Source organism: Desmodus rotundus, unplaced genomic scaffold (genome assembly GCF_022682495.2).
Source record: "Desmodus rotundus isolate HL8 unplaced genomic scaffold, HLdesRot8A.1 manual_scaffold_63, whole genome shotgun sequence".
Taxonomy (NCBI): Eukaryota; Metazoa; Chordata; class Mammalia; order Chiroptera; family Phyllostomidae; genus Desmodus; species Desmodus rotundus.
The window spans coordinates 337103-364536 of NW_026527674.1; the positions used below are offsets into that span (position 1 = coordinate 337103).

The 27434-nt window shown below is 39.7% G+C and overlaps 1 protein-coding gene across 1 annotated transcript in view; it reads right to left on the reverse strand.

Annotated features, from left to right (window-relative positions):
* LOC112309673 (trichohyalin) overlaps positions 1–27434 on the reverse strand; it is a 95667-nt gene that overhangs the window by 63381 nt on the left and 4852 nt on the right. The window contains exons 3-12 of the mRNA XM_071220502.1: positions 25490–25602; positions 24626–24775; positions 22650–22784; positions 21653–21787; positions 15165–15299; positions 14179–14313; positions 13196–13330; positions 12205–12282; positions 8256–8390; positions 4312–4446 (exon numbers count right to left, since the gene is read on the reverse strand). Of these exons, the coding sequence (XP_071076603.1) occupies positions 4312–4446; positions 8256–8390; positions 12205–12282; positions 13196–13330; positions 14179–14313; positions 15165–15299; positions 21653–21787; positions 22650–22784; positions 24626–24775; positions 25490–25602 (1286 nt within the window). The remainder of the gene's footprint in view (positions 1–4311; positions 4447–8255; positions 8391–12204; positions 12283–13195; positions 13331–14178; positions 14314–15164; positions 15300–21652; positions 21788–22649; positions 22785–24625; positions 24776–25489; positions 25603–27434) is intronic.

The following is a 27434-nucleotide window of genomic DNA, read 5'->3' on the forward strand; positions in this document are numbered from 1 at the left end:
TACCACCACACCACTACGTCCATCCCAAATATTTTCAAATCCAGCAGTATGTTCCACTTTCTAAGAGTTTTTTTAAACTGGGTTGGAGTTAGAACGAGGGCAAGGTTGTTCAAGAATAGACAGCTGTGGGTATTTTGAAAACGATCCCATGCAATCTGATGTTGTACACAAATATATCACCAGTCTCACTCAAACATCCCCAAAACCCCATTCTATGTTTCTTGTATTGGCAGATGGTTTGAAAATAGAGACGTTTTGATGTCTTTAAGCTGTCCTACACCATGGAACAGTAATGGAAACTTTGGAAGAGGACACAGGGCTGTTGGCTTCCTTTGGGAGGATAGACACACAGGATTTGCTCCCCTGATTTTTCCCATCCTTGAGAAATCTCAGTGCCTCATACTCCTTTGTCTGCCTCAGCAGTTCTTTGCGATCTGCAGCGTGCAGAGCCCGCAGGTTGGAGCACACAGCACTGCGGGACTTGTGGGCCTCTGTTTTCTGAGAAAGCCAGGGCATGGTTTTTTGTTGTTTTCTTTCTTTCAGTCTTTTTATTCTTCTTCATGCTATTATTAATTAGTGCAGCTTTTATTCATCTTATAATTTCTTTAGGGTGTTTTGGAGAAAAATTATGGGAATGTTGGTTTAAGATATCTGCTGTCACACAATATCTGCTCAATAAATATTCATTTGTTGAATACATTGAATGAATGTATATGAATGAGTCTTGACTCTTTAACACTTTTTGGTAGTTTTTTGTACCCTAGCAGAAATTTTGTCTGTTATTTTTCTCATCTTTTATTTATTTTTTAAATTTAATTATTTATTTTTATTCAGTTACAATTTTCTGCATTTTCTCCCCTTCCCAATTCCATATTTGCAGACTGTGGAGTGGTAGCACGAAATTGGCTTTGGTGGGAATACTGACACCACAAAAAACTGCAAATGGTACAAATCAAAGGTTTTCTAGTTCCATAGAGCCAGTTGTGAAATACCACCACACTACTACGTCCATCGCAAATATTTCAAAATCCAGCAATTTGTTCCACTTTCTAAGAGTTGTTTTCAACTTGATTACAGTCAGAACGAGGGCAAGGTTGTTCAAGAAGGGACAGCTGTGTGTATTTGGAAAACGATCCCACGCAAATCTGATGTTGTACACATATATATCATCAGTCTCACTCAAACATCCCCCAAACCCCATTCTATGTTTCTTATATTGGCAGATGGTCTGAAAATAGACAACTTTTGATGTCTTTAAACTATCCCACACCATGGAACAGAAATGGAAGCTTTGTAAGAGGACACAGGGCTGTTGGGTGGCTTTGGGAGGATAGGCACATAGGATCTGCTCACCTGAACTTTCCGGTCCTTGAGAAATCTCAGGGCCTCATACTCCTCTGTCTGCCTGAGCAGTTCCTCGCACTCGGCATCCTGTAGAGCCTGCAGCTTGGAGCAGACAGCACTGGGGGACTGCGGGGCCCCTGGTTTCTGAAAAGGCCAGGGCATGGTTTTGTGTTGTTTTCTTTCTGTCAGTCTTTTTATTCTTGTTCATGCTATTCTTAATTAGTGTAGCTTTTATTCATCTTATTAAATTTGGGGGTTATTATGGAGAAAAGATAAGAGATCTTTGCTTTCAGATATCTACCTGTCACACAGTAGCTACTCAAAAATATTCATTTGTTGAATACATTGAATGAATGTATATGAATGAGTGTTGACTCATTAAATTTTTGGAAGATTTTTAACCCCTAGCAGAATTATATTCTTTTATTTTTCTTTTTTCATTTATTTCTTAAATTCATTTCTTTATTTTTATTCAGTTATAATTGTCTGCATTTCCCCACCTTCCCAATTTCATGTTTGTTGACCATAGATTGGCAGCACGAACCGGCCTCGGTGGGAATACTGACACCACAGAAAACTGCCAAAGCTACAAGTCAAAGATTTTCTAGTTCCGTAGAGGCAGTCGTGAAATACCACCACACCACTACGTCCATCCCAAATATTTTCAAATCCAGCAGTATGTTCCACTTTCTAAGAGTTTTTTTAAACTGGGTTGGAGTTAGAACGAGGGCAAGGTTGTTCAAGAATAGACAGCTGTGGGTATTTTGAAAACGATCCCATGCAATCTGATGTTGTACACAAATATATCACCAGTCTCACTCAAACATCCCCAAAACCCCATTCTATGTTTCTTGTATTGGCAGATGGTTTGAAAATAGAGACGTTTTGATGTCTTTAAGCTGTCCTACACCATGGAACAGTAATGGAAACTTTGGAAGAGGACACAGGGCTGTTGGCTTCCTTTGGGAGGATAGACACACAGGATTTGCTCCCCTGATTTTTCCCATCCTTGAGAAATCTCAGTGCCTCATACTCCTTTGTCTGCCTCAGCAGTTCTTTGCGATCTGCAGCGTGCAGAGCCCGCAGGTTGGAGCACACAGCACTGCGGGACTTGTGGGCCTCTGTTTTCTGAGAAAGCCAGGGCATGGTTTTTTGTTGTTTTCTTTCTTTCAGTCTTTTTATTCTTCTTCATGCTATTATTAATTAGTGCAGCTTTTATTCATCTTATAATTTCTTTAGGGTGTTTTGGAGAAAAATTATGGGAATGTTGGTTTAAGATATCTGCTGTCACACAATATCTGCTCAATAAATATTCATTTGTTGAATACATTGAATGAATGTATATGAATGAGTCTTGACTCTTTAACACTTTTTGGTAGTTTTTTGTACCCTAGCAGAAATTTTGTCTGTTATTTTTCTCATCTTTTATTTATTTTTTAAATTTAATTATTTATTTTTATTCAGTTACAATTTTCTGCATTTTCTCCCCTTCCCAATTCCATATTTGCTGACTGTGGAGTGGTAGCACGAAATTGGCTTTGGTGGGAATACTGACACCACAAAAAACTGCAAATGGTACAAATCAAAGGTTTTCTAGTTCCATAGAGCCAGTTGTGAAATACCACCACACTACTACGTCCATCGCAAATATTTCAAAATCCAGCAATTTGTTCCACTTTCTAAGAGTTGTTTTCAACTTGATTACAGTCAGAACGAGGGCAAGGTTGTTCAAGAAGGGACAGCTGTGTGTATTTGGAAAACGATCCCACGCAAATCTGATGTTGTACACATATATATCATCAGTCTCACTCAAACATCCCCCAAACCCCATTCTATGTTTCTTATATTGGCAGATGGTCTGAAAATAGACAACTTTTGATGTCTTTAAACTATCCCACACCATGGAACAGAAATGGAAGCTTTGTAAGAGGACACAGGGCTGTTGGGTGGCTTTGGGAGGATAGGCACATAGGATCTGCTCACCTGAACTTTCCGGTCCTTGAGAAATCTCAGGGCCTCATACTCCTCTGTCTGCCTGAGCAGTTCCTCGCACTCGGCATCCTGTAGAGCCTGCAGCTTGGAGCAGACAGCACTGGGGGACTGCGGGGCCCCTGGTTTCTGAAAAGGCCAGGGCATGGTTTTGTGTTGTTTTCTTTCTTTCAGTCTTTTTATTCTTGTTCATGCTATTCTTAATTAGTGTAGCTTTTATTCATCTTATTAAATTTTGGGGTTATTATGGAGAAAAGATAAGAGAACTTTGCCTTCAGATATCTACCTGTCACACAGTAGCTACTCAAAAATATTCATTTGTTGAATACATTGAATGAATGTATATGAATGAGTGTTGACTCATTAAATTTTTGGAAGATTTTTAACCCCTAGCAGAATTATTTTCTTTTATTTTTCTTTTTTTATTTATTTCTTAAATTCATTTATTTATTTTTTCAGTTATAATTGTCTGCATTTCCCCACCTTCCCAATTTCATGTTTGTTGAAGATAGATTGGTAGCACGAAATCGGCCTCTGTGGGAATACTGACACCACAGAAAACTGCCAATGCTACAAATCAAAGATTTTCTAGTTCCGTGGAGCCAGTTGTGAAATACCACCACACCGCTACGTCCATCCCAAATATTTTCAAATCCAGCTGTATTTTCCACTTTCTATGAGTTGTTTTAAACTGGGTTGGATTCAGAACGAGGGCAAGGATGTTCAAGAAGGGACAGCTGTGGGTATTTTGAAAACGATCCCACGTAAATCTGACGTTGTACACATATATATCATCAGTCTCACTCAAACATACCCCAAACCCCATTCTATGTTTCTTGTATTGGCAGATGGTCTGAAAATAGACAAGTTTTGATGCCTTTAAACTATCTCACACCATGGAACAGAAATGGAAGCTTTGTAAGAGGTCACAGGGTTGTTGGGTGGCTTTGGGAGGATAGGCACATAGGATCTGCTCACCTGAACTTTCCGGTCCTTGAGAAATCTCAGGGCCTCATACTCCTTTGTCTGCCTCAGCAGTTCTTTGCGCTCTGCATCGTGCAGAGCCCGCAGGTTGGGGCACACAGCACTGCGGGACTTGCGGGCCACTGTTTTCTGAAAAAGCCAGGGCATGGTTTTGTGTTGTTTTCTTTCTTTCAGGCTTTTTATTCTTGTTCATGCTATTATTAATTAGTGCAGCTTTTATTCATCTTATAAATTCTTTAGCGTGTGATGGAGAAAAATTATGGGAATGTTGGGTTAAGATATCTTCCTCTCACACAATATCTGCTCAATAAATATTCATTTGTTGAATAAATTGAATGAATGTATATGAATGAGTCTTGACTCTTTGACACTTTTTTGAAGATTTTTATACCCTAGCAGAAATTTTGTCTTTTATTTTTCTGATCATTTATTTTTTAAATTTAATTATTAATTTTTATTCAGGTACACTTGTCTGCATTTCTCCCCTTCCCAATTCCATATTTGTGGACCGTAGATTGGTAGCACGCAATCGTCCTCGGTGGGAACACTGACACCACAGAAAAATGCCAATGCTACAAATCAAAGATTTTCTAGTTCCGTAGAGCCAGTTGTGAAATACCACCACACGGCTACGTCCATTCCAAATATTTTCAAATCCAGCAGTATGTTCCACTTTCTAAGAGTTGTTTTAAACTGGGTTGGAGTCAGAACGAGGGCAATGTTGTTCAAGAAGAGACAGCTGTGGGTATTTTGAAAACGATCCCACGCAAATCTGATGTTGTACACATATGTATCATCAGTCTCACTCAAACATCCCCCAAACCCTATTCTATGTTTCTTGTATTGACAGAAGGTCTGAAAATAGACAACTTTTGATGTCTTTAAACTATCCCACACCATGGAACAGAAATGGAAGCTTTGTAAGAAGTCACAGGGATGTTGGGTGGCTTTGGGAGGATAGGCACATAGGATCTGCTCACCTGAACTTTCCGGTCCTTGAGAAATCTCAGGGCCTCATGCTCCTCTGTCTGCCTGAGCAGTTCCTCGCACTCGGCATCCTGTGGAGCCTGCAGCTTGGAGCAGACAGCACTGGGGGACTGCGGGGCCCCTGGTTTCTGAAAAGGCCAGGGCATGGTTTTGTGTTGTTTTCTTTCTGTCAGTCTTTTTATTCTTGTTCATGCTATTCTTAATTAGTGTAGCTTTTATTCATCTTATTAAATTTGGGGGTTATTATGGAGAAAAGATAAGAGAACTTTGCTTTCAGATATCTACCTGTCACACAGTAGCTACTCAAAAATATTCATTTGTTGAATACATTGAATGAATGTATATGAATGAGTGTTGACTCATTAAATTTTTGGAAGATTTTTAACCCCTAGCAGAATTATTTTCTTTTATTTTTCTTTTTTCATTTATTTCTTAAATTCATTTCTTTATTTTTATTCAGTTATAATTGTCTGCATTTCCCCACCTTCCCAATTTCATGTTTGTTGACCATAGATTGGCAGCACGAACCGGCCTCGGTGGGAATACTGACACCACAGAAAACTGCCAAAGCTACAAGTCAAAGATTTTCTAGTTCCGTAGAGGCAGTCGTGAAATACCACCACACCACTACGTCCATCCCAAATATTTTCAAATCCAGCAGTATGTTCCACTTTCTAAGAGTTTTTTTAAACTGGGTTGGAGTTAGAACGAGGGCAAGGTTGTTCAAGAATAGACAGCTGTGGGTATTTTGAAAACGATCCCATGCAATCTGATGTTGTACACAAATATATCACCAGTCTCACTCAAACATCCCCAAAACCCCATTCTATGTTTCTTGTATTGGCAGATGGTTTGAAAATAGAGACGTTTTGATGTCTTTAAGCTGTCCTACACCATGGAACAGTAATGGAAACTTTGGAAGAGGACACAGGGCTGTTGGCTTCCTTTGGGAGGATAGACACACAGGATTTGCTCCCCTGATTTTTCCCATCCTTGAGAAATCTCAGTGCCTCATACTCCTTTGTCTGCCTCAGCAGTTCTTTGCGATCTGCAGCGTGCAGAGCCCGCAGGTTGGAGCACACAGCACTGCGGGACTTGTGGGCCTCTGTTTTCTGAGAAAGCCAGGGCATGGTTTTTTGTTGTTTTCTTTCTTTCAGTCTTTTTATTCTTCTTCATGCTATTATTAATTAGTGCAGCTTTTATTCATCTTATAATTTCTTTAGGGTGTTTTGGAGAAAAATTATGGGAATGTTGGTTTAAGATATCTGCTGTCACACAATATCTGCTCAATAAATATTCATTTGTTGAATACATTGAATGAATGTATATGAATGAGTCTTGACTCTTTAACACTTTTTGGTAGTTTTTTGTACCCTAGCAGAAATTTTGTCTGTTATTTTTCTCATCTTTTATTTATTTTTTAAATTTAATTATTTATTTTTATTCAGTTACAATTTTCTGCATTTTCTCCCCTTCCCAATTCCATATTTGCTGACTGTGGAGTGGTAGCACGAAATTGGCTTTGGTGGGAATACTGACACCACAAAAAACTGCAAATGGTACAAATCAAAGGTTTTCTAGTTCCATAGAGCCAGTTGTGAAATACCACCACACTACTACGTCCATCGCAAATATTTCAAAATCCAGCAATTTGTTCCACTTTCTAAGAGTTGTTTTCAACTTGATTACAGTCAGAACGAGGGCAAGGTTGTTCAAGAAGGGACAGCTGTGTGTATTTGGAAAACGATCCCACGCAAATCTGATGTTGTACACATATATATCATCAGTCTCACTCAAACATCCCCCAAACCCCATTCTATGTTTCTTATATTGGCAGATGGTCTGAAAATAGACAACTTTTGATGTCTTTAAACTATCCCACACCATGGAACAGAAATGGAAGCTTTGTAAGAGGACACAGGGCTGTTGGGTGGCTTTGGGAGGATAGGCACATAGGATCTGCTCACCTGAACTTTCCGGTCCTTGAGAAATCTCAGGGCCTCATACTCCTCTGTCTGCCTGAGCAGTTCCTCGCACTCGGCATCCTGTAGAGCCTGCAGCTTGGAGCAGACAGCACTGGGGGACTGCGGGGCCCCTGGTTTCTGAAAAGGCCAGGGCATGGTTTTGTGTTGTTTTCTTTCTTTCAGTCTTTTTATTCTTGTTCATGCTATTCTTAATTAGTGTAGCTTTTATTCATCTTATTAAATTTTGGGGTTATTATGGAGAAAAGATAAGAGAACTTTGCCTTCAGATATCTACCTGTCACACAGTAGCTACTCAAAAATATTCATTTGTTGAATACATTGAATGAATGTATATGAATGAGTGTTGACTCATTAAATTTTTGGAAGATTTTTAACCCCTAGCAGAATTATTTTCTTTTATTTTTCTTTTTTCATTTATTTCTTAAATTCATTTATTTATTTTTTCAGTTATAATTGTCTGCATTTCCCCACCTTCCCAATTTCATGTTTGTTGAAGATAGATTGGTAGCACGAAATCGGCCTCTGTGGGAATACTGACACCACAGAAAACTGCCAATGCTACAAATCAAAGATTTTCTAGTTCCGTGGAGCCAGTTGTGAAATACCACCACACCGCTACGTCCATCTCAAATATTTTCAAATCCAGCTGTATGTTCCACTTTCTATGAGTTGTTTTAAACTGGGTTGGATTCAGAACGAGGGCAAGGATGTTCAAGAAGGGACAGCTGTGGGTATTTTGAAAACGATCCCACGTAAATCTGACGTTGTACACATATATATCATCAGTCTCACTCAAACATACCCCAAACCCCATTCTATGTTTCTTGTATTGGCAGATGGTCTGAAAATAGACAAGTTTTGATGCCTTTAAACTATCTCACACCATGGAACAGAAATGGAAGCTTTGTAAGAGGTCACAGGGTTGTTGGGTGGCTTTGGGAGGATAGGCACATAGGATCTGCTCACCTGAACTTTCCGGTCCTTGAGAAATCTCAGGGCCTCATACTCCTTTGTCTGCCTCAGCAGTTCTTTGCGCTCTGCATCGTGCAGAGCCCGCAGGTTGGGGCACACAGCACTGCGGGACTTGCGGGCCACTGTTTTCTGAAAAAGCCAGGGCATGGTTTTGTGTTGTTTTCTTTCTTTCAGTCTTTTTATTCTTGTTCATGCTATTATTAATTAGTGCAGCTTTTATTCATCTTATAAATTCTTTAGCGTGTGATGGAGAAAAATTATGGGAATGTTGGGTTAAGATATCTTCCTCTCACACAATATCTGCTCAATAAATATTCATTTGTTGAATAAATTGAATGAATGTATATGAATGAGTCTTGACTCTTTGACACTTTTTTGAAGATTTTTATACCCTAGCAGAAATTTTGTCTTTTATTTTTCTGATCATTTATTTTTTAAATTTAATTATTTATTTTTATTCAGGTACACTTGTCTGCATTTCTCCCCTTCCCAATTCCATATTTGTGGACCGTAGATTGGTAGCACGCAATCGTCCTCGGTGGGAACACTGACACCACAGAAAAATGCCAATGCTACAAATCAAAGATTTTCTAGTTCCGTAGAGCCAGTTGTGAAATACCACCACACGGCTACGTCCATTCCAAATATTTTCAAATCCAGCAGTATGTTCCACTTTCTAAGAGTTGTTTTAAACTGGGTTGGAGTCAGAAGGAGGGCAATGTTGTTCAAGAAGAGACAGCTGTGGGTATTTTGAAAACGATCCCACGCAAATCTGATGTTGTACACATATGTATCATCAGTCTCACTCAAACATCCCCCAAACGCTATTCTATGTTTCTTGTATTGAAAGAAGGTCTGAAAATAGACAACTTTTGATGTCTTTAAACTATCCCACACCATGGAACAGAAATGGAAGCTTTGTAAGAAGTCACAGGGATGTTGGGTGGCTTTGGGAGGATAGGCACATAGGATCTGCTCACCTGAACTTTCCGGTCCTTGAGAAATCTCAGGGCCTCATGCTCCTCTGTCTGCCTGAGCAGTTCCTCGCACTCGGCATCCTGTGGAGCCTGCAGCTTGGAGCAGACAGCACTGGGGGACTGCGGGGCCCCTAGTTTCTGAAAAGGCCAGGGCATGGTTTTGTGTTGTTTTCTTTCTGTCAGTCTTTTTATTCTTGTTCATGCTATTCTTAATTAGTGTAGCTTTTATTCATCTTATTAAATTTGGGGGTTATTATGGAGAAAAGATAAGAGAACTTTGCTTTCAGATATCTACCTGTCACACAGTAGCTACTCAAAAATATTCATTTGTTGAATACATTGAATGAATGTATATGAATGAGTGTTGACTCATTAAATTTTTGGAAGATTTTTAACCCCTAGCAGAATTATTTTCTTTTATTTTTCTTTTTTCATTTATTTCTTAAATTCATTTATTTATTTTTATTCAGTTATAATTGTCTGCATTTCCCCACCTTCCCAATTTCATGTTTGTTGACCATAGATTGGTAGCACGAACCGGCCTCGATGGGAATACTGACACCACAGAAAACTGCCAAAGCTACAAATCAAAGATTTTCTAGTTCCGTAGAGGCAGTCGTGAAATACCACCACACCACTACGTCCATCCCAAATATTTTCAAATCCAGCAGTATGTTCCACTTTCTAAGAGTTTTTTTAAACTGGGTTGGAGTTAGAACGAGGGCAAGGTTGTTCAAGAATAGACAGCTGTGGGTATTTTGAAAACGATCCCATGCAATCTGATGTTGTACACAAATATATCACCAGTCTCACTCAAACATCCCCAAAACGCCATTCTATGTTTCTTGTATTGGCAGATGGTTTGAAAATAGAGACGTTTTGATGTCTTTAGGCTGTCCTACACCATGGAACAGTAATGGAAACTTTGGAAGAGGACACAGGGCTGTTGGCTTCCTTTGGGAGGATAGACACACAGGATTTGCTCCCCTGATTTTTCCCATCCTTGAGAAATCTCAGTGCCTCATACTCCTTTGTCTGCCTCAGCAGTTCTTAGCGCTCTGCAGCGTGCAGAGCCCGCAGGTTGGAGCACACAGCACTGCGGGACTTGTGGGCCTCTGTTTTCTGAAAAAGCCAGGGCATGGTTTTGTGTTGTTTTCTTTCTTTCAGTCTTTTTATTCTTCTTCATGCTATTATTAATTAGTGCAGCTTTTATTCATCTTATAATTTCTTTAGGGTGTTTTGGAGAAAAATTATGGGAATGTTGGTTTAAGATATCTGCTGTCACACAATATCTGCTCAATAAATATTCATTTGTTGAATACATTGAATAAATGTATATGAATGAGTCTTGACTCTTTAACACTTTTTGGTAGTTTTTTATACCCTAACAGAAATATTGTCTTTTATTTTTCTCATCTTTTCTTTATTTTTTAAATTTAATTATTTATTTTTATTCAGTTACAATTTTCTGCATTTTCTCCCCTTCCCAATTCCATATTTGTTGACTGTAGAGTGGTAGCACGAAATTGGCCTTGGTGGGAATACTGACACCACAAAAAACTGCAAATGGTACAAATCAAAGGTTTTCTAGTTCCATAGAGCCAGTTGTGAAATACCACCACACTACTACGTCCATCGCAAATATTTCAAAATCCAGCAATTTGTTCTACTTTCTAAGAGTTGTTTTCAACTGGGTTAGAGTCAGAACGAGGGCAAGGTTGTTCAAGAAGGGACAGCTGTGTGTATTTGGAAAAAGATCCCACGCAAATCTGACGTTGTACACATATGTATCATCAGTCTCACTCAAACATCCGCCAAAACCCATTCTATGTTTCCTGTATTGGCAGATGGTCTGAAAATAGACAAGTTTTGATGTCTTTAAACTATCCCACACCATGGAACAGAAATGGAAGCTTTGTAAGAGGACTCAGGGCAGGCTGTTTGCTGGCTTTGGGAGGATAGACACATTGGATTTGGTCACCTGTATTTTCCCGTCCTTGAGAAATCTCAGGGCCTCATACTCCTCTGTCTGCCTGAGCAGTTCCTCGCACTCGGCATCCTGTAGAGCCTGCAGCTTGGAGCAGACAGCACTGGGGGACTGCAGGGCCCCTGGTTTCTGAAAAGGCCAGGGCATGGTTTTGTGTTGTTTTCTTTCTTTCAGTCTTTTTATTCTTGTTCATGCTATTCTTAATTAGTGTAGCTTTTATTCATCTTATTAAATTTGGGGGTTATTATGGAGAAAAGATAAGACAACTTTGCTTTCAGATATCTACCTGTCACACAGTAGTTACTCAAAAATATTCATTTGTTGAATACATTGAATGAATGTATATGAATGAGTGTTTACTCATTAACTTTTTGGAAGTTTTTTATCCCCTAGAAGAATTATTTTCTTTTATTTTTCTTTTTTCATTTATTTCTTAAATTCATTTATTTATTTATATTCAGTTTATAATTGTGTGCATTTCCCCACCTTCCCAATTTCATGTTTGTTGACCGTAGATTGGTAGCACGCAATCGGCCTCGGTGGGAACACTGACACCACAGAAAAATGCCAATGCTACAAATCAAAGAGATTCTAGTTCCGTAGATCCAGTTGTGAAATACCACCACACCACTACGTCCATCTGAAATATTTTCAAATCCACCAGTTTGTTACACTTTGTAAGAATTGTTTTCAACTGCGTTGTAGTCAGAACGAGGGCAAGGTCGTTCAAGAAGAGACAACTGTGTGTGTTTTGAAAAAGTTCCCACGCATATCTGATGTTGTCCATATATATATCAACAGTCTCACTCAAACATCCCCAAAACCCCATTCTATGTTTCTTGTATTGGCAGACGGTCTGAAAATAGAGAAGTTTCGATGACTTTAAACTATCGCACACCCTGAACAGAAATGGAAGCTTTGTAAGAGGACAAGGGCTGTTGGCTGGCTTTGGGAGGATAGATACATTGGATTTGGTCACCTGAATTTTCCCGTCCTTGAGAAATCTCAGGGCCTCATACTCCTCTGTCTGCCTCAGCAGTTCCTCGCACTCTGCATCCTGCAGAGCCCCCAGGTTGGAGAACACAGGACTGGGTCCATGGGGGGCCGCTTTTTTCTGAAAAGTCCAGGGCATGGTTTTTTGTTGTTTTCTTTCTTTCAGTCTTTTTATTCTTGTTCATGCTATTCTTAATGAGTGCAGCTTTTATTCATCTTATAATTTCTTTAGGGTGGTATCGAGAAAAATTATGGGAATTTTGGTTTAAGTGATCTGCCTGTCACACAATAGCTGCTCAATAAATGTTCCTTTGTTCAATACATTGAATGAATGTGTATGAATGAATCTTGACTCTTTAACACTTTTTGGTAGTTGTTTATACCCCAGCAGAAATTTTGTCTGTTATTTTTCTCATCTTTTATTTATTTTTTAAATTTAATTATTTATTTTTATTCAGTTACAATTTTCTGCATTTTCTCCCCTTCCCAATTCCATATTTGCTGACTGTAGAGTGGTAGCATGAAATCCGCCTTGGTGGGAATACTGTCACCACAAAAAACTGCAAATGGTACAAATCAAAGGTTTTCTAGTTCCATAGAGCCAGTTGTGAAATACCACCACACTACTACGTCCATCGCAAATATTTCAATATCCAGCAATTTGTTCCACTTTCTAAGAGTTGTTTTCAACTGGGTTAGAGTCAGAACGAGGGCAAGGTTGTTCAAGAAGGGAGAGCTGTGTGTATTTGGAAAAAGATCCCACGCAAATCTGATGTTGTACACTTATATATCATCAGTCTCACTCAAACATCCCCCAAACCCCATTCTGTGTTTCTTGTATTGGCAGATGGTCTGAAAATAGACAACTTTTGATGTCTTTAAACTATCCCACACCATGGAACAGAAATGGAAGCTTTGGTAGAGGACACAGGGCTGTTGGGTGGCTTTGGGAGGATAGGCACATGGGATCTGCTCACCTGAACTTTCTGGTCCCTGAGAAATCTCAGGGCCTCATACTCCTCTGTCTGCCTGAGCAGTTCCCCGCACTCCGCATCCTGTAGAGCCTGCAGCTTGGAGCAGACAGCACTGGGGGACTGCGGGGCCCCTGGTTTCTGAAAAGGCCAGGGCATGGTTTTGTGTTGTTTTCTTTCTTTCAGTCTTTTTATTCTTATTCATGCTATTGTTAATTAGTGTAGCTTTTATTCATCTTATTAAATTTGGGGGTTATTATGGAGAAAAGATAAGAGAACTTTGCTTTCAGATATCTACCTGTCACACTGTAGCTACTCAAAAATATTCATTTGTTGAATAAATTGAATGAATGTATATGAATGAGTGTTGACTCATTAACTTTTTGGAAGTTTTTAAACCCCTAGCAGAATTATTTTCTTTTATTATTCTTTTTCATTTATTTCTTAAAGTCATTTATTTATTTTTATTCAGTCATAATTGTCTGCATTTCCCCACCTTCCCAATTTCATGTTTGTTGAAGATAGATTGGTAGCACGAAATCGGCCTCGGTGGGAATACTGACACCACAGAAAACTGCCAATGCTACAAATCAAAGATTTCCTAGTTCCGTAGAGCCATTTGTGAAATACTACCACACCACTACGTCCATCCCAAATATTTTCAAAGCCAGGAATATGATCCAATTTCTAACAGTTGTTTTAAGCTGGGTTGGAGTCAGAACGAGGGCAAGGTTTTTCAAGAAGTGACAGATGTGGGTATTTTGAAAACGATCCCAAGCAAATCTGATGTTGTACACATATATCATCAGTCTCACTCAAACATCACCGAAACCCCATTCTATGTTTCTTGTATTGGCAGATGGTCTGAAAATAGACAAGTTTTGATGTCTTTAAACTATCCCACACCATGGAACAGAAATGGAAGCTTTGTAAGAGGACACAGGGCTGTTGGCTGGCTTTGGGAGGATAGGCACATTGGATCTGCTCACCTGAACTTTCCGGTCCTTGAGAAATCTCAGGGCCTCATACTCCTCTGTCTGCCTCAGCAGTTCCTCGCACTCTGCATCCTGTAGACCCCGCAGGTTGGAGCACACAGCACTGGGGCCCCGGGGAGCCGCTGTTTTCTGAAAAGGGCAGGGCATTGTTTCTTGTTTTTTTCTTTCTTTCAGTCTTTGTATTCTTGTTCATGCTATTCTTAATTAGTGTAGCTTTTATTCATCTTATAATTACTTTAGGGTGGTATGGAGAAAAATTATGGGAATTTTGGTTTACGTGATCTGCCTGTCACACAATATCTGCTCAATAAATATTCATTTGTTGAATACATTGAATGAATGTATTAGAATGAGTCTTGAGTCTTTAACACTTTTTTGAAGTTTTTGAAACCCTAGCAGAAACACTTTTATTTTTATGATCATTTATTTATTTTTTAAATTTAATTTTTTATTTTTATTCAGTTACAATTTTCTGCATTTTCTCCCCTTCCCAATTCCATATTTGTTGACCGTAGATTGGTGGCACGAAATCGGCCTTGGTGGGAACACTGACACCACAAAGAATTGCAAATGCTACAAATCAAAGTTTTTCTAGTTCCATAGAGCCAGTTGTGAAATACCACCACAACACTACGTCTATCCCATATATTTTAAAATCCAGCAGTTTGTTACACTTTCTAAGAGTTGTTTTCAACTGGGTTGGAGTCAGAATGAGGGTAAGGTTGTTCAGGAAGGGACAGCTGTGTGTATTTTGAAGAAGATCCCACGCAAATCTGATGTTGTACACATATATATCACGGTCTCACTCAAACTTCCCCAAAACCACATTCTATGTTTCTTGTATTGGCAGATGGTCTGAAAATAGACAAGTTTTGATTTCTTTAAGCTATCCTATACCATGGACCAGAAATGGAAACTTTGGAAGAGGACACAGGGCTGTTGGGTGGCTTTGGGAGGATGGGCACATAGGATTTGCTAACCTGAAATTTCCGGTCCTTCAGAAATCTCAGGGCCTCATACTCCTCTGTCTCCCTGAGCAGTTCCTCGCCTTCGGCATCCTGCAGAGCCCGCAGGTTGGAGCAGACAGCACTGGGGGACTGTGTGTCCCCTTTTTTCTGAAAAGGCCATTGCACGGTTTTGTGTTTTTTTCTTGCTTTCAGTCTTTTTATTCTTGTTCATGCTATTTTAAATTGTGCAGCTTTTATTCATCTTATTAATTTTGGGGGTTATTATGGAAAAAAGATAAGAGAACTTTGTTTTCAGATATCTACCTGTCACACAATAGGTACTCAAAAAATATTCATTTGTTGAATACATTGAATGAATGTATATGAATGAGTCTGGGCTCATTAACTTTTTGGAAGTTTTTTAACCCCTAGCAGAATAATTTTCTTTTCTTTTTCTTTTCTTTTCTTTATTTTTAAAATTCATTTATTTATTTTTATTCAGTTATAATTGACGCATTTTCCCACCTTTGCAATTTCATGTTTGCTGACCGTAGTTTGGTAGCACAAAATCGGCTTCGTTGGTAATACTGACACCACAGAAAACTTTAAATGCTACAAATCAAAGATTTCTGGTTCCTTGGAGCCAGTTGTGAAATACCACCACACTACTACTTCCATCCGAAATATTTTCAATTCCACCAGTTTGTTACAGTCTCTAAGATTTGTTTTCAGCTGGGTTTGAGTGAGAATGTGGGCAAGGTTGTTCAAGAAGACACTGCTGTGTGTATTTTGGGAAAGACACCACGCAAATCTGATGTTGTACACATATATATCACCAGTGTCACTCAAACATCCTCAAAACCCCATTTTATGATTCTTGTAGTGTTAGATGATCTGAAAATAGAGAAGTTTTGATGTCCTTTTTTTTGTATTTATATTTATTTATTTTTTCTTTTCATTTGCATTTTTTTTAATTGTTATTCTATTACATTTGTATGCCTTTTCTCCCCATCCCTCCACCCAATCCCAGGTGAACCCACCTCCCTCCCCCACCTCCACACTCCCCCTTGGTTTTGTCCATGTGTCCTTTATAGTAGTTCCTGTAATCCTCTCTTCCCACGGTTCCCGCCCCCAACGCCCCCCCCCCCCCCCGCCCTGGCTATTGTTAGATTGTTCTTAACATCAATGTCTCTGGTTATATTTTGTTTGCTTTGTTCTTCTATTGATTATGTTCCAGTTAAAGGTGAGATCATATGTTATTTGTCCCTCACCTCCTGGCTTATTTCACTTAGCATAATCCTCTCCAGTTTCATCCATGCTGTTGCAAAGGGTAGAAGCTCCTTCTTTCTCTCTGCTGCGTAGAATTCCATTGTGTAAAGGTACCATAGTTTTTGGATCCACTCTTTTGCTGATGGGCACTTAGGTTGCTTCCAGTACTTGGCCATTGTAAATTGTGCTGCTATGAACTTTGGGGTTCATAGGTTCTTTTGGATTGGTGTTTCAGGGTTCTTAGGGTATAGTCCCAGTAGCAGAATTGCTGGGTCAAGGAGCCGTTCCATTTTTAGTTTTCTGAGGAAATTCTATACTGTTTTCCACAGTGGCCTCACCAGTCTGCATTCCCACCAACAATGTACTAGGGTTCCCTTTTCTCCGCATCCTCTCCAACATTTGTTTGTTGATTTGTTTATGTTGACCACTCTTAACAGTGTGAGATGGTACCTCATTGTGGTTTGAATTTGCATTTGTCTGATGGCTAGTGGTGCTGAGCATCTTCTCATATGTCTCTGGGCCCTCTGTATGTCTTCCTTGGAGAAGTGTCTTTTCAAGTCCTTTGCCCATTTTTTAATTGGGTTGTTTGTCTTCCTGGAGTGGAGTCGTGTGAGTTCTTTATATATTTTGGAGATCAGGCCCTTGTCTGAGGTATCATTTGCAAATATGTTTTCCCATACTGTTGGTTCTCTTTGTAATTTGGTGCTGTTTTCTTTATCCATGCAGAAGCTTTTTATTTTGATGACGTCCCATTTGTTTATTCTTTCCTTTATGTCCCTTGCTTTAGGGGATGTGTCTGTGAGGATGTTGCTGCGTGGAATGTCTGAGATTTTCCTGTCAATGTTTTCCTCAAGGACTTTTATGGTGTTACAACTTATATTTAAGTCTTTTATCCATCTTGAGTTTATTTTCGTGTATGGCGTAAGTTGGTGATCGAGTTTCATTTTTTTGCACGTAGCTGTCCAGATCTCCCAACACCATCTGTTGAAGAGGCTGTTTTTGCTCCATTTTATGCTCCTGCCTCCTTTGTCAAATATTAATTGACCATATAGACTTGAGTTTATTTCTGGGCTCTCTGTTCTGTTCCATTGGTCTATGTGCCTGTTTTTATGCCAGTACCAGGCTGTTTGGATTACAGTCGCCTTGTAATACAGTTTGATATCAGGTATTGTGATCCCTCCTGCTTTGTTCTTCTTTCTCAAAATTGCTGCAGCTATTCGGGGTCGTTTATGGTTCCATATGAATTTCTGAAATGTTTGTTCTATATCTGTGAAATATGTCATGGGTACTCTAATAGGGATTGCATTGAATCTATAAATTGCTTTGGGTAGTATGGCCATTTTGATGATGTTAATTCTTCCAATCCATGAACATGGTACATGCTTCCATTTGTTTGTGTCTTCCTTAATTTCTTTTTTCAATGTTGTGTAGTTTTCTGATTACACGTCTTTTACCTCCTTGGTAAGGTTTATTCCTAGGTACTTTATTTTTCTTGTTGCTATATCGAATGGGATTTTTTTCCTGATTTCTGTTTCTGCAGTTTCGTTGCTGGTGTACAAGAATGCCTTTGATTTCTGGGTATTGACTCTGTATCCAGCTGTTTTGCCAAATTCATTTATTAGGTCGAGTAGTTTTTTGGTGGAGTCTATAGGGTTTTCCATGTACACTATCATGTCGTCTGCAAACAGTGATAGTTTCATTTCCTCCTTTCCAATTTGGATGCCTCTTATTGCTTTTTCTTGTCTGATTGCTGTGGCTAGGACTTCCAATACTATGTTGAATAGGAGTGGTGAGAGAGGGCATCCTTGTCTTGTTCCTGATCTTAGTGGGAAAGCTCTAAGTTTTTGTCCATTGAGTGTGATGTTGGCTGTAGGTCTCTCATATATGGCCTTTATTATGTTGAGGACTGCTCCCTTTATTCCCACTTTGCTGAGTGTTTTTATCAGAAATGGGTGCTGTATCTTATCGAACACTTTTTCCGCATCTATTGATATGATCATGTGATTTTTGTCTTTGCTGTTGTTGATGTGATGTATTATATTTATTGATTTGCGAATATTGTACCATCCTTGCATCCCTGGGAGGAATCCCACTTGGTCATGGTGGATGATCTTTTTAATATATTGCTGGATACGGTTTGCTAATATTTTGTTGAGAATTTTAGCATCTATGTTCATCAGCGATATTGGCCTGAAGTTTTCTTTCTTCGTTGTGTCTTTATCTGGTTTTGGGATTAGGATGATGTTGCCTTCATAAAAAGAGTTTGGGAGTCTTCCATCAGTTTGGATTTTTTCGAATAGTCTGTGGAGGATAGGGGTTAGCTCTTCCTTAAATGCTTTGTAGAAATCTCCTGTGAAACCATCTGGTCCAGGGCTTTTGTGTGATGGGAGTTTTTTGATGACTGCTTCAATTTCCTTTGCTGTTATTGGTCTGTTCAGGTTTTCTGCTTCTTCTTCATTCAGTTTTGGAAGATTATATTTTTCTAGAAATGTGTCCATTTCATCTAGGTTTTCAAATTTCTTAGCATACAGTTCTTCATAGTAATTTCTTACAATCCTTTGTATTTCTGTGGCATCAGTTGTAATCTCTCCTCTTTCATTTCTAATTCTGTTTATTTGGATCCTCTCTCTTTTCTTCTTGATGAGCCTACTTAAAGGCTTGTCGATTTTGTTTATCTTTTCAAAGAACCAGCTCCTGGATTCATTGATCCTTACAATTGTGCTTTTAGTCTCTATGTCATTTAGTTCTGCTCTGATCTTGGTTATTTCCTTCCTTCTGCTTGCTCTGGGCTGTCTTTGTTGTTGTTCCTCCAGTTCTTGTAGGCATAGGGTTAGGTTGTTTGTTTGAACTGTTTCTAACTTCTTAAGGTAGGCCTGTATTGCTATGAACTTCCCTCTCAGGACTGCCTTTGCTGTGTCCCATAGGTTTTGGGTTGTTGTGAGTTCGTTTTCATTTGTTTCCAGGAAGTTTTTGATTTCTTCCCTAATCTCGTTCTTGACCCATTCATTGTTTAATAGCATGCTATTCAGTCTCCATGATTTTGAATGTTTTGGGTTTTTTCCTTTGGGGTTGGTTTCTAGTTTCAGACCCTTGTGGTCAGAGAAAGTTCTTGATATGATTTCAATTTTCTTGAATTTGTTGAGGCTTGCTTTGTGTCCTATCATGTGGTCTATCTTTGAAAAATTTCCATGGACACTTGAAAAGAATGTGTATTTTGCTTCTTTGGGATGAAAAGCTCTGTATATATCAGTTAAGTCCATTTCCTCTAGGGTATTATTAAGTGACACAATATCTTTGTTGATATTTTGTTTGGAAGACCTGTCCATTTTTGATAGTGGGGTGTTAAAATCCCCTACTATAATTGTGTTGCTGTCAATATCTTTCTTGAAATCCTCCAAGATTTTCTTTATGTATTTGGGTGCTCCTATGTTGGGTGCATATATATTTACAATGTTTATGTCTTCTTGGTGGATTCTTCCTTTGAGTATTATGAAGTGACCTTCTGGGTCTTTCTTTATGGCCCTTCTTTGGAAGTCTATTTTGTCTGATATGAGTATTGCTACCCCTGCTTGTTTTTCCTGTCCGTTTGCTTGGAAAATTTGTTTCCAGCCCTTCACTTTCAGTCTGTGTAAGTCTTTTGTCCTGAGATGGGTCTCTTGTAGGCAGCATATGTGTGGGTCATGTTTTCTTATCCATTCAGCTATTCTATGTCTTTTGATTGGAGCATTTAATCCATTTACGCTTAAGGTTATTATCGATAGGTTGTTATTCATTGCCATTATTTCCTACCTGTGTTCCTCTGTCTTTCTCTTTTCCTTCCTTTCCTTAAAGCAGTCCCTTTAGCATCTCTTGCAGAGCTGGTTTGGTGGAGCTGTATTCTTTTAGACTTCTTGTGTCTGGGAAACTCTTTATTTGGCCTTCTATCTTGATTGAGAGCCTTGCTGGGTAAAGTAGTCTTGGTTGCAGGCCTCTGGTTCTCACTACTTGGAATATTTTTTGCCATTCTCTTGTGTCTTGGAGCGTTTCCATTGAGAAGTCAGTTGCTAACCTTATTGGGGCTCCCTTGTATGTTACTTCCTTTTTCTCCCTTGCTGCCTTTAAGATCCTCTCTTTGTCTTGGAAATTTGCCATTTTAATTATGATGTGTCTTGCAGTGGGTGTCTTTGGGTTCCTCTTGCTTGGGACTCTCTATGATTCCTGGATTTGGGTGCCTTTTTCTCTCCTCAGATTAGGGAAATTTTCCATCATTACTTTTTCAAACAGGTTTTATATACCTTGCTCTTCTTCTTCTCCTTCTGGTATTCCTATTATACGGATATTGTTACGTTTCATGTTGTCCCGCATTTCCCTTATTGCCTCTTCATTCTTTCTGAGCCTGTTTTCCTTTTCTTGCTCTTTCTGGGTGTTTTTTTCTACTTTGTCCTCCAGCTTGCTGATCCGATCCTCTGCTTCATCAAGTCTGCTTTTTATTCCTTCTACTGTGTTCTTCAATTCAGAAATTGTATTGTTCAGTTCCTCTTGGCTCTTGTTGATAATTTCTATTTCCTTTTTCAGTTGATAGAGTTTGCAGTGAGTTCATTGTAGTTTCCTTGTAGTTTCTGGTAGTTCTCTTAGAGCTCAGAGAGCTCAGTGAGCTTCCTGATGACCATTGCTTTGAACTTAGTATCTGATAGTTGACTTGCCTCTTTTTCAGTTAGCATTCTTTCTGAGGCTTCCTCCTTTCCTTTCATTTGGGAATTGTTTCTTTGTCTTCCCATTGTTTGTGAGACTCTTCTTGTTGGCCTCTGCTTCTTAAATTGCTCTATTCTGACTCCCTGGGTTTATGGTATGAACTTCTATGGTAGAATACCAATGGGATTCGGTGGTGCTGTCTCCTTAATCTCCTGTGCTCACTGGTCTTGAGCTGACGTTTATGGGTTTAACACGGTCTAACTCTAGTCTTTTCAGCACTCCAGGTTTTTTTGTCTCACCGTCAGATCTTTCAATGTCCTCTATCTTTGGTCTCTGATCTTCATATATGCTGGAATACTGTTGGCTGTTCGCTCTGCTCCTCAGATAAGGTAGATATTTCCCTGGCGTTGAGGGGAAGTGGACTCTGCTCCCACATATGTTGCCGCCATCTTCCTTCCTCAATCAACAACCAGTTTTGATGTCTTTAAACTATCCTACACCATGGAACAGAAATGGAAACTTTGGAAGAGGACACAGGGCTGTTGGCTTGCTTTGGGAGGATACACACAGGATTTGCTCACCTGAACTTTCCGGTCCTTGAGAAATCTCAGGGCCTCATACTCCTCTGTCTGCCTCAGCAGTTCCTCGCACTCGGCATCCTGCAAAGCCCACAGGTTGGAGCAGACATCACTGGGGGACTGCGAGGCCCCTGGTTTCTGAAAAGGCCAGTGCATCGTTTTGTGTTTTTTTCTTGCTTTCAGTCATTTTATTCTTGTTCATGCTATACTTAATTAGTGTAGCTTTTATTCATCTTATTAATTTTGGGGGTTGTTATGGATTAAAGTTATGGGAACTTTGTTTTCAGACATCTACCTGTCACACAATAGCCACTCAAAAAATATTCATTTGTTGAATACATTGAATGAATGTATATGAATGAGTCTTGGCTCATTAACTTTTTGGAAGTTTTTTAACCCCTAGCAGAATTATTTTCTTTTCTTTTCTTTTCTTTTCTTTTCTTTTCTTTATTTTTTAAATTCATTTATTTGTTTTTATTCAGTTATAATTGTCTGCATTTCCCCACCTTCCCAATTCCATATTTGTTGACCGTAGGTTGGTAGCACAAAATCGGCCTTGATGGGAATACTGACAAGACAGAAAACTGGAAATGCTACAAATCAAAGATTTCTGGTTCCATGGAGCCAGTTGTGAAATACCACCACACTACTATGTCCATCCCAAATATTTTCAAATCCAGCAGTTTGTTACAGTCTCTAAGAGTTGTTTTCAGCTCGGTTGGAGTGACAATGTGGGCAAGGTTGTTCAAGAAGACACAGCTGTGTGTATTTTGAAAAAGATCCCACGTAAATCTGATGTTGTACACATGTATATCAACAGTCTCACTCAAACATCCCCAAAACCCCATTCTATGTTTCTTGTATGGGCAGATGATCTGAAAATATACAAGTTTTGATGTCTTTAAACTATCCTACACCATGGAACAGAAATGGAAACTTTGGAAGAGGACACAGGGTTGTTGGGTGGCTTTGGGAGGATAGGCACATAGGATTTACTCACCTGAACTTTCCGGTCCTTGAGAATTCTCAGGGCTTCATACTCCTCTGTCTGCCTGAGCAGTTCCTCGCACTCGGCATCCTGCAGAGCCCACAGGTTGGAGCACACAGCACTGGGGGACTGCGGGGCCACTGGTTTCTGTAAATGGCAGGGTATGGTTTTGTTTAGATGAAGATCTAACCTTGGTTTTTTCTTTTACGTCTGGAGCAGAGTAAGATGGGCACATATTACTCCAACCACAAACTCCCAACCTGTGCTCATTACAGATCAGCACAGGTGTGAGCGTCCACACTAGTCTGCTTCTCCTCCTCTAGTGTTCTCCTGAGGTCTCAGGGTTGGACCCAGAGAAGGAAATTCACACAGATGGGTAGAAAATGGACCTTCTTACAGTATTTTTCACAATCACTCCAAATGGAATCTTACCTGATGTCTTTCCTTGAGAATTAAGAAAATGTATTAACGAGCTTGTTATCCACCTATACAGAATTTTGTATTCAGTTGGCTCCTATATTAATAACATTGAAATTTAGTAGAATGTGATTCAAGTTGAAAGGAAACTGGCTATGTAAAAATTATGTTCTCATTTACCAAAACTCACAATTTCCTAACTGAAAGTCACCCTTTGACCTTTGATGAAGGGATTTCTGAACAACCCAAAATCTAATCAGGGCCTATGTATGGAATGCCTGGTCGGCCAGCACAGTGTCAGGGTAAGTGTGGAGTCAGGAAGTGTTAGATGAGCTCAGGAATGAGGGTTGAGGAGCCGGGGTTGGAAGTGAGAGGTCTGTTTGGGGAAGCAGCACCTAACTTTCCCCAAATCATCCCTGACCACACTGGGGAAGCATTTAGGACAGAAGGGTCCTGGTTACTATAGTGAACACACACAGAGCTGTCATTTCAACCCCACCTCCTCCCACCCTCCACTTTCCGACTCGGAGTGTCGGGACTGAACCCCCCAAATTCCAGCCATACCCATGACAATCCCCTTCCACAAAAGTTACCTCTATAGGCAAAATGTGGAATGATTGTGAGAAACACCACTAGTTCATCTTCAAAAACTAGATTTTCCTTGATGTTCAGAGGACCAATAGGAGCTAAATTCATTCTGAAGATATTTCTCCTTAAACCTTTTCCCCTGACACAGTTTTAGTCATACCGGTTTACATGCCAAGATACAGTCCTGGGGTAAGTTGAATAAAGTTTCCCTGAACAGACTCAATAATATACCCATGAGAAAAGCTGGAACTTTGAGGTTTAAAGAGCTAGGTTCCAACCCCAGCAAGGTTCTGTCTCTTAGTAGCTGTGTGACCTCGCGCAAGCCATGTGGCCACAGTGTCCTGACCTGAAGAGGAGGAATGTTAAATAGCTTTAAAAATACTTGAAAGATGAAATTAATAAGCTCATGAGGTGCCTACTTTGAGAGTGTTATGTTGTGTGATATTTAGGAGTGTTAAAAATTAACGTATGTAAGGTGCTCTGCACAGGAGCTGGAAAACAGCAGATACAGTTGATAACTGTGAGCTATTTGTGTGAGCTCCACAGAACCCTCAGTCTTCCTGTCATGCAGCCAGCACTCAGCAGATACGTGTTGGAAGAAAAATACATTCGTTTAAATGTTGCCTCATTTCTTATCCAGGGAGAAAAGTCCTTTGCATTAATAAAATAATGTCTAGGAAGTTCTTACTAAATAGTAGATAATGTTAAGTGCTCTGTGCTAGTTTAACCCTCTCAGCAACCCATCTTACTGAAAAGAAACTGAGGCACGGGAAGGTTAAGTAACTTGCCTACTGTCACAGGGCCAGTGTGGCATAGAGCAGAGATGCAATCCCAGACACTGGTCTGCAGCATCTGGCCTCACGGTACCTGAGCCCCCACATGGCAGAGGAAAGACAACTAGCACAAAACAAGCAAATGAATTTTGAGACCACAGAAGCACATTTTCAACAAAGGAAATTTGAAAAGTCTTTTCCACTGGGTACCTCTTCTGACGGAAAGTCAGAGAGGACGAAACTTATCAGCTCATCCCAAAGTACTTTTTTTTGTTGGTCTATTTCTTCAGATAGCTCTTCTTTCCACTCCTCAAACATGGCTTTAGTGTCTCTTTCCCTCTGACAGGTGGTCTTTGCTTCCTACAAAGAACATCAGGAACTATAGAATCATTAATTCCGAACAATAGAATCATTAATCATGGCAAATATTTACTGAGAAAATACTAGGGCCCTGTGTCTTGCAGGTCACCATGGAGACCCACAGAACATTTGTCCCACAGCCCCCGTTGCTTGCACTTGGAGTGGGCCGACTTTGAGCTGAACTTTCCAATCCCTTGAGGATAGAGATTGTGCTGTTCCTGTCTTTCAGCTCCTCAGAATGGACTGGGCCTGGCACAGTTGATGATCATTGAATAGGTGCTGAGAGATGGAAGGGTGAATGAAGAAAGGAAGAAATGAGTAAGAGAATTTATGGGTTTTCCTTTTACAAATATTCACTGAGAACCTCCTCTGGGCTGGATTCTGGAGCTTCCACAAGACCCATGCTCTGTCCTGAAAGAGCTGAGTCTACTGTGTAAGAAGTTTACATTCAGGTCCAATACCTTCCAAGGGTGCGGAATAATGCAGGAAACTTCAACTCTCTGCTCTACTTTTGGCCAGACAGGTCTGGCAAAATAACTGAATTTTCCTTCCCAGATGATCTAAAGTCATTTGCCACTTAGGGAAGATGCCACCCTAGCTCTGACTCCCAGTTGTGAGAAACCACCAGAACTTTGGCCTGTGGGCTCCATGTGCATCCCAGGTCCCCAGGCAGTCCATGAATGGAGTGTCCTGCTGTCTCTTGTCCATGCCCACCTGCCGCTGCCTCTGCTTCTTCAAGAGGGCTGTCAGCTCCTCCTGAGTTGATGTCAGCTGGGCCCGCAGGTCTCGTACCACCTGCTGCATAGACTTTTCCTGCTCCTGTGTCTCTGTGGGGACCATGCAAGCAGAGGATGACCGGTTTAGGGGAAAAAGTCACTGGAGTGTAGTCCCTTGCCTATGTTACCAATCACACACCTCGGCCTCACACCCGCTTTTCCACTTACCGTGTACACTGACCTTGGGAAACAACTTCACCTATTGGACCCCCACTTTCCCAACTGGAAGATGGACATAATAATAGCACCTAACTGGGAGGGTTGTTTGATAATGAAACATGATCAAGCAAAGTGCTGAGCATAGTGCCTGTCGTGATGCTGAATAAATGTGAGCTCTCACTGTCATTTAACATAACGCCTTTGACAGTGCTCACACAGAGAAATGGGAGTAGAAAGGTACTAGAGCAAGAGCAGCAGAACTCCCAATAGAGCGCACACACTGACTGTGAATGGAGCGAACATGTCCATGGGTGCTGACAGCAGTCAGAGAGGAGTGTGAAGCGATGGAAGTAACTGTAGTTGTAAGTCCACTTTTTCCAATAATGGCATTTAAACCGATAGTTTGAAATTGCAAGTGAAAGAAAAGCACCATGCATTATGAATGAACATTTTAGACAAGGTTGATTTAAGTATGTACTTGAAGTTTTTTTGACTTAGAAGAGAGATTTAGAATGAATTATAACAGAACATTCTAACTAAACCACATAGTGATAAAGCAATGGGGGTTGCGGGTTAGTGAAAAAGACACCAACTGTACCTTTGTTACTTTTCAAAGTACATTTAGTAATTTTTCTTTTTTTAATTTAATTTAATTTAATTTTAATTTTTATTGTTATTCAATTACAGTTGTATGCCTTTTCTCCCCATCCCTCTACCCCACCCCAGCTGAACCCACCTCCCTCCCTCACCTCCACTCTCCCCCTTGATTTTGTCCATGTGTCCTTTATAGTAGTTCCTGTAATCCCCTCTTCCCACTGTCCCCCACCCCCCCCACCCCGGGGTATTGTTAGATTGTTCTTAACTTCAATGTCTCTGGTTATATTTTGTTTGCTTTTTTCTTCTATTGATTATGTTCCAGTTAAAGGTGAGATCGTATGGTATTTGTTCCTCACCGCCTGGCTTATTTCACTTAGCATAATGCTCTCCAGTTCCATCCATGGCACTGTTATGAGAACTCTAAGCCGTTCTTTGAAGAGAGAGATGGCTTTTCTTAGATTGGAGTTTTTGGAAAGAAGCACTTTTCAGATGCAATATAAATTGATTTGGGTTAATAGGTGACATGGAATGAGTGTAGAATGGGAGAGCTAAGAAGCTAATGAAAAGGTCATGAACATTAGTATAGCAAAGTTGCCTGAGGAACTTGTTTTCCCTCTACTTATTGCAATTTACGTTAAGGAAATGAGAAGGAATATGCACAAAGATTTACATACATTAATGGTATTCCTCATGTGGTTTATGGCAGGGAAATCTTGGAGTAACCCATATAAATTAGGAAATAATTCCCTTGTGAAATAAATTACTGTAGCCATTTGATGAGATACTATTCAGCCATTAAAAATGGTGTTTACAAAGATGATTTCATGGCATTGGAAAACACGATATATTCTTTATTGAAGATAAACGAGGTCAAAACTGCAACCTGTGCAATTATGTATGTAGAGAGAAAAATAGTAACAGAGAATGCACCAAAATAGTAACTGCAGGTATATTGTCCATGATTTTTATTTTCTCCCTTCTACCTCCTGTATTTAAGTTTTCTATATCTATTGCACTTTATTCAATTTTTTTGATTGTGGTAAAATACATGTAACACAAAAGTCACCATTCTCAACCGTTTCTAGGTGTTCAGTTCAGTGCATTAAATACTTTCATAATCTTGTGCA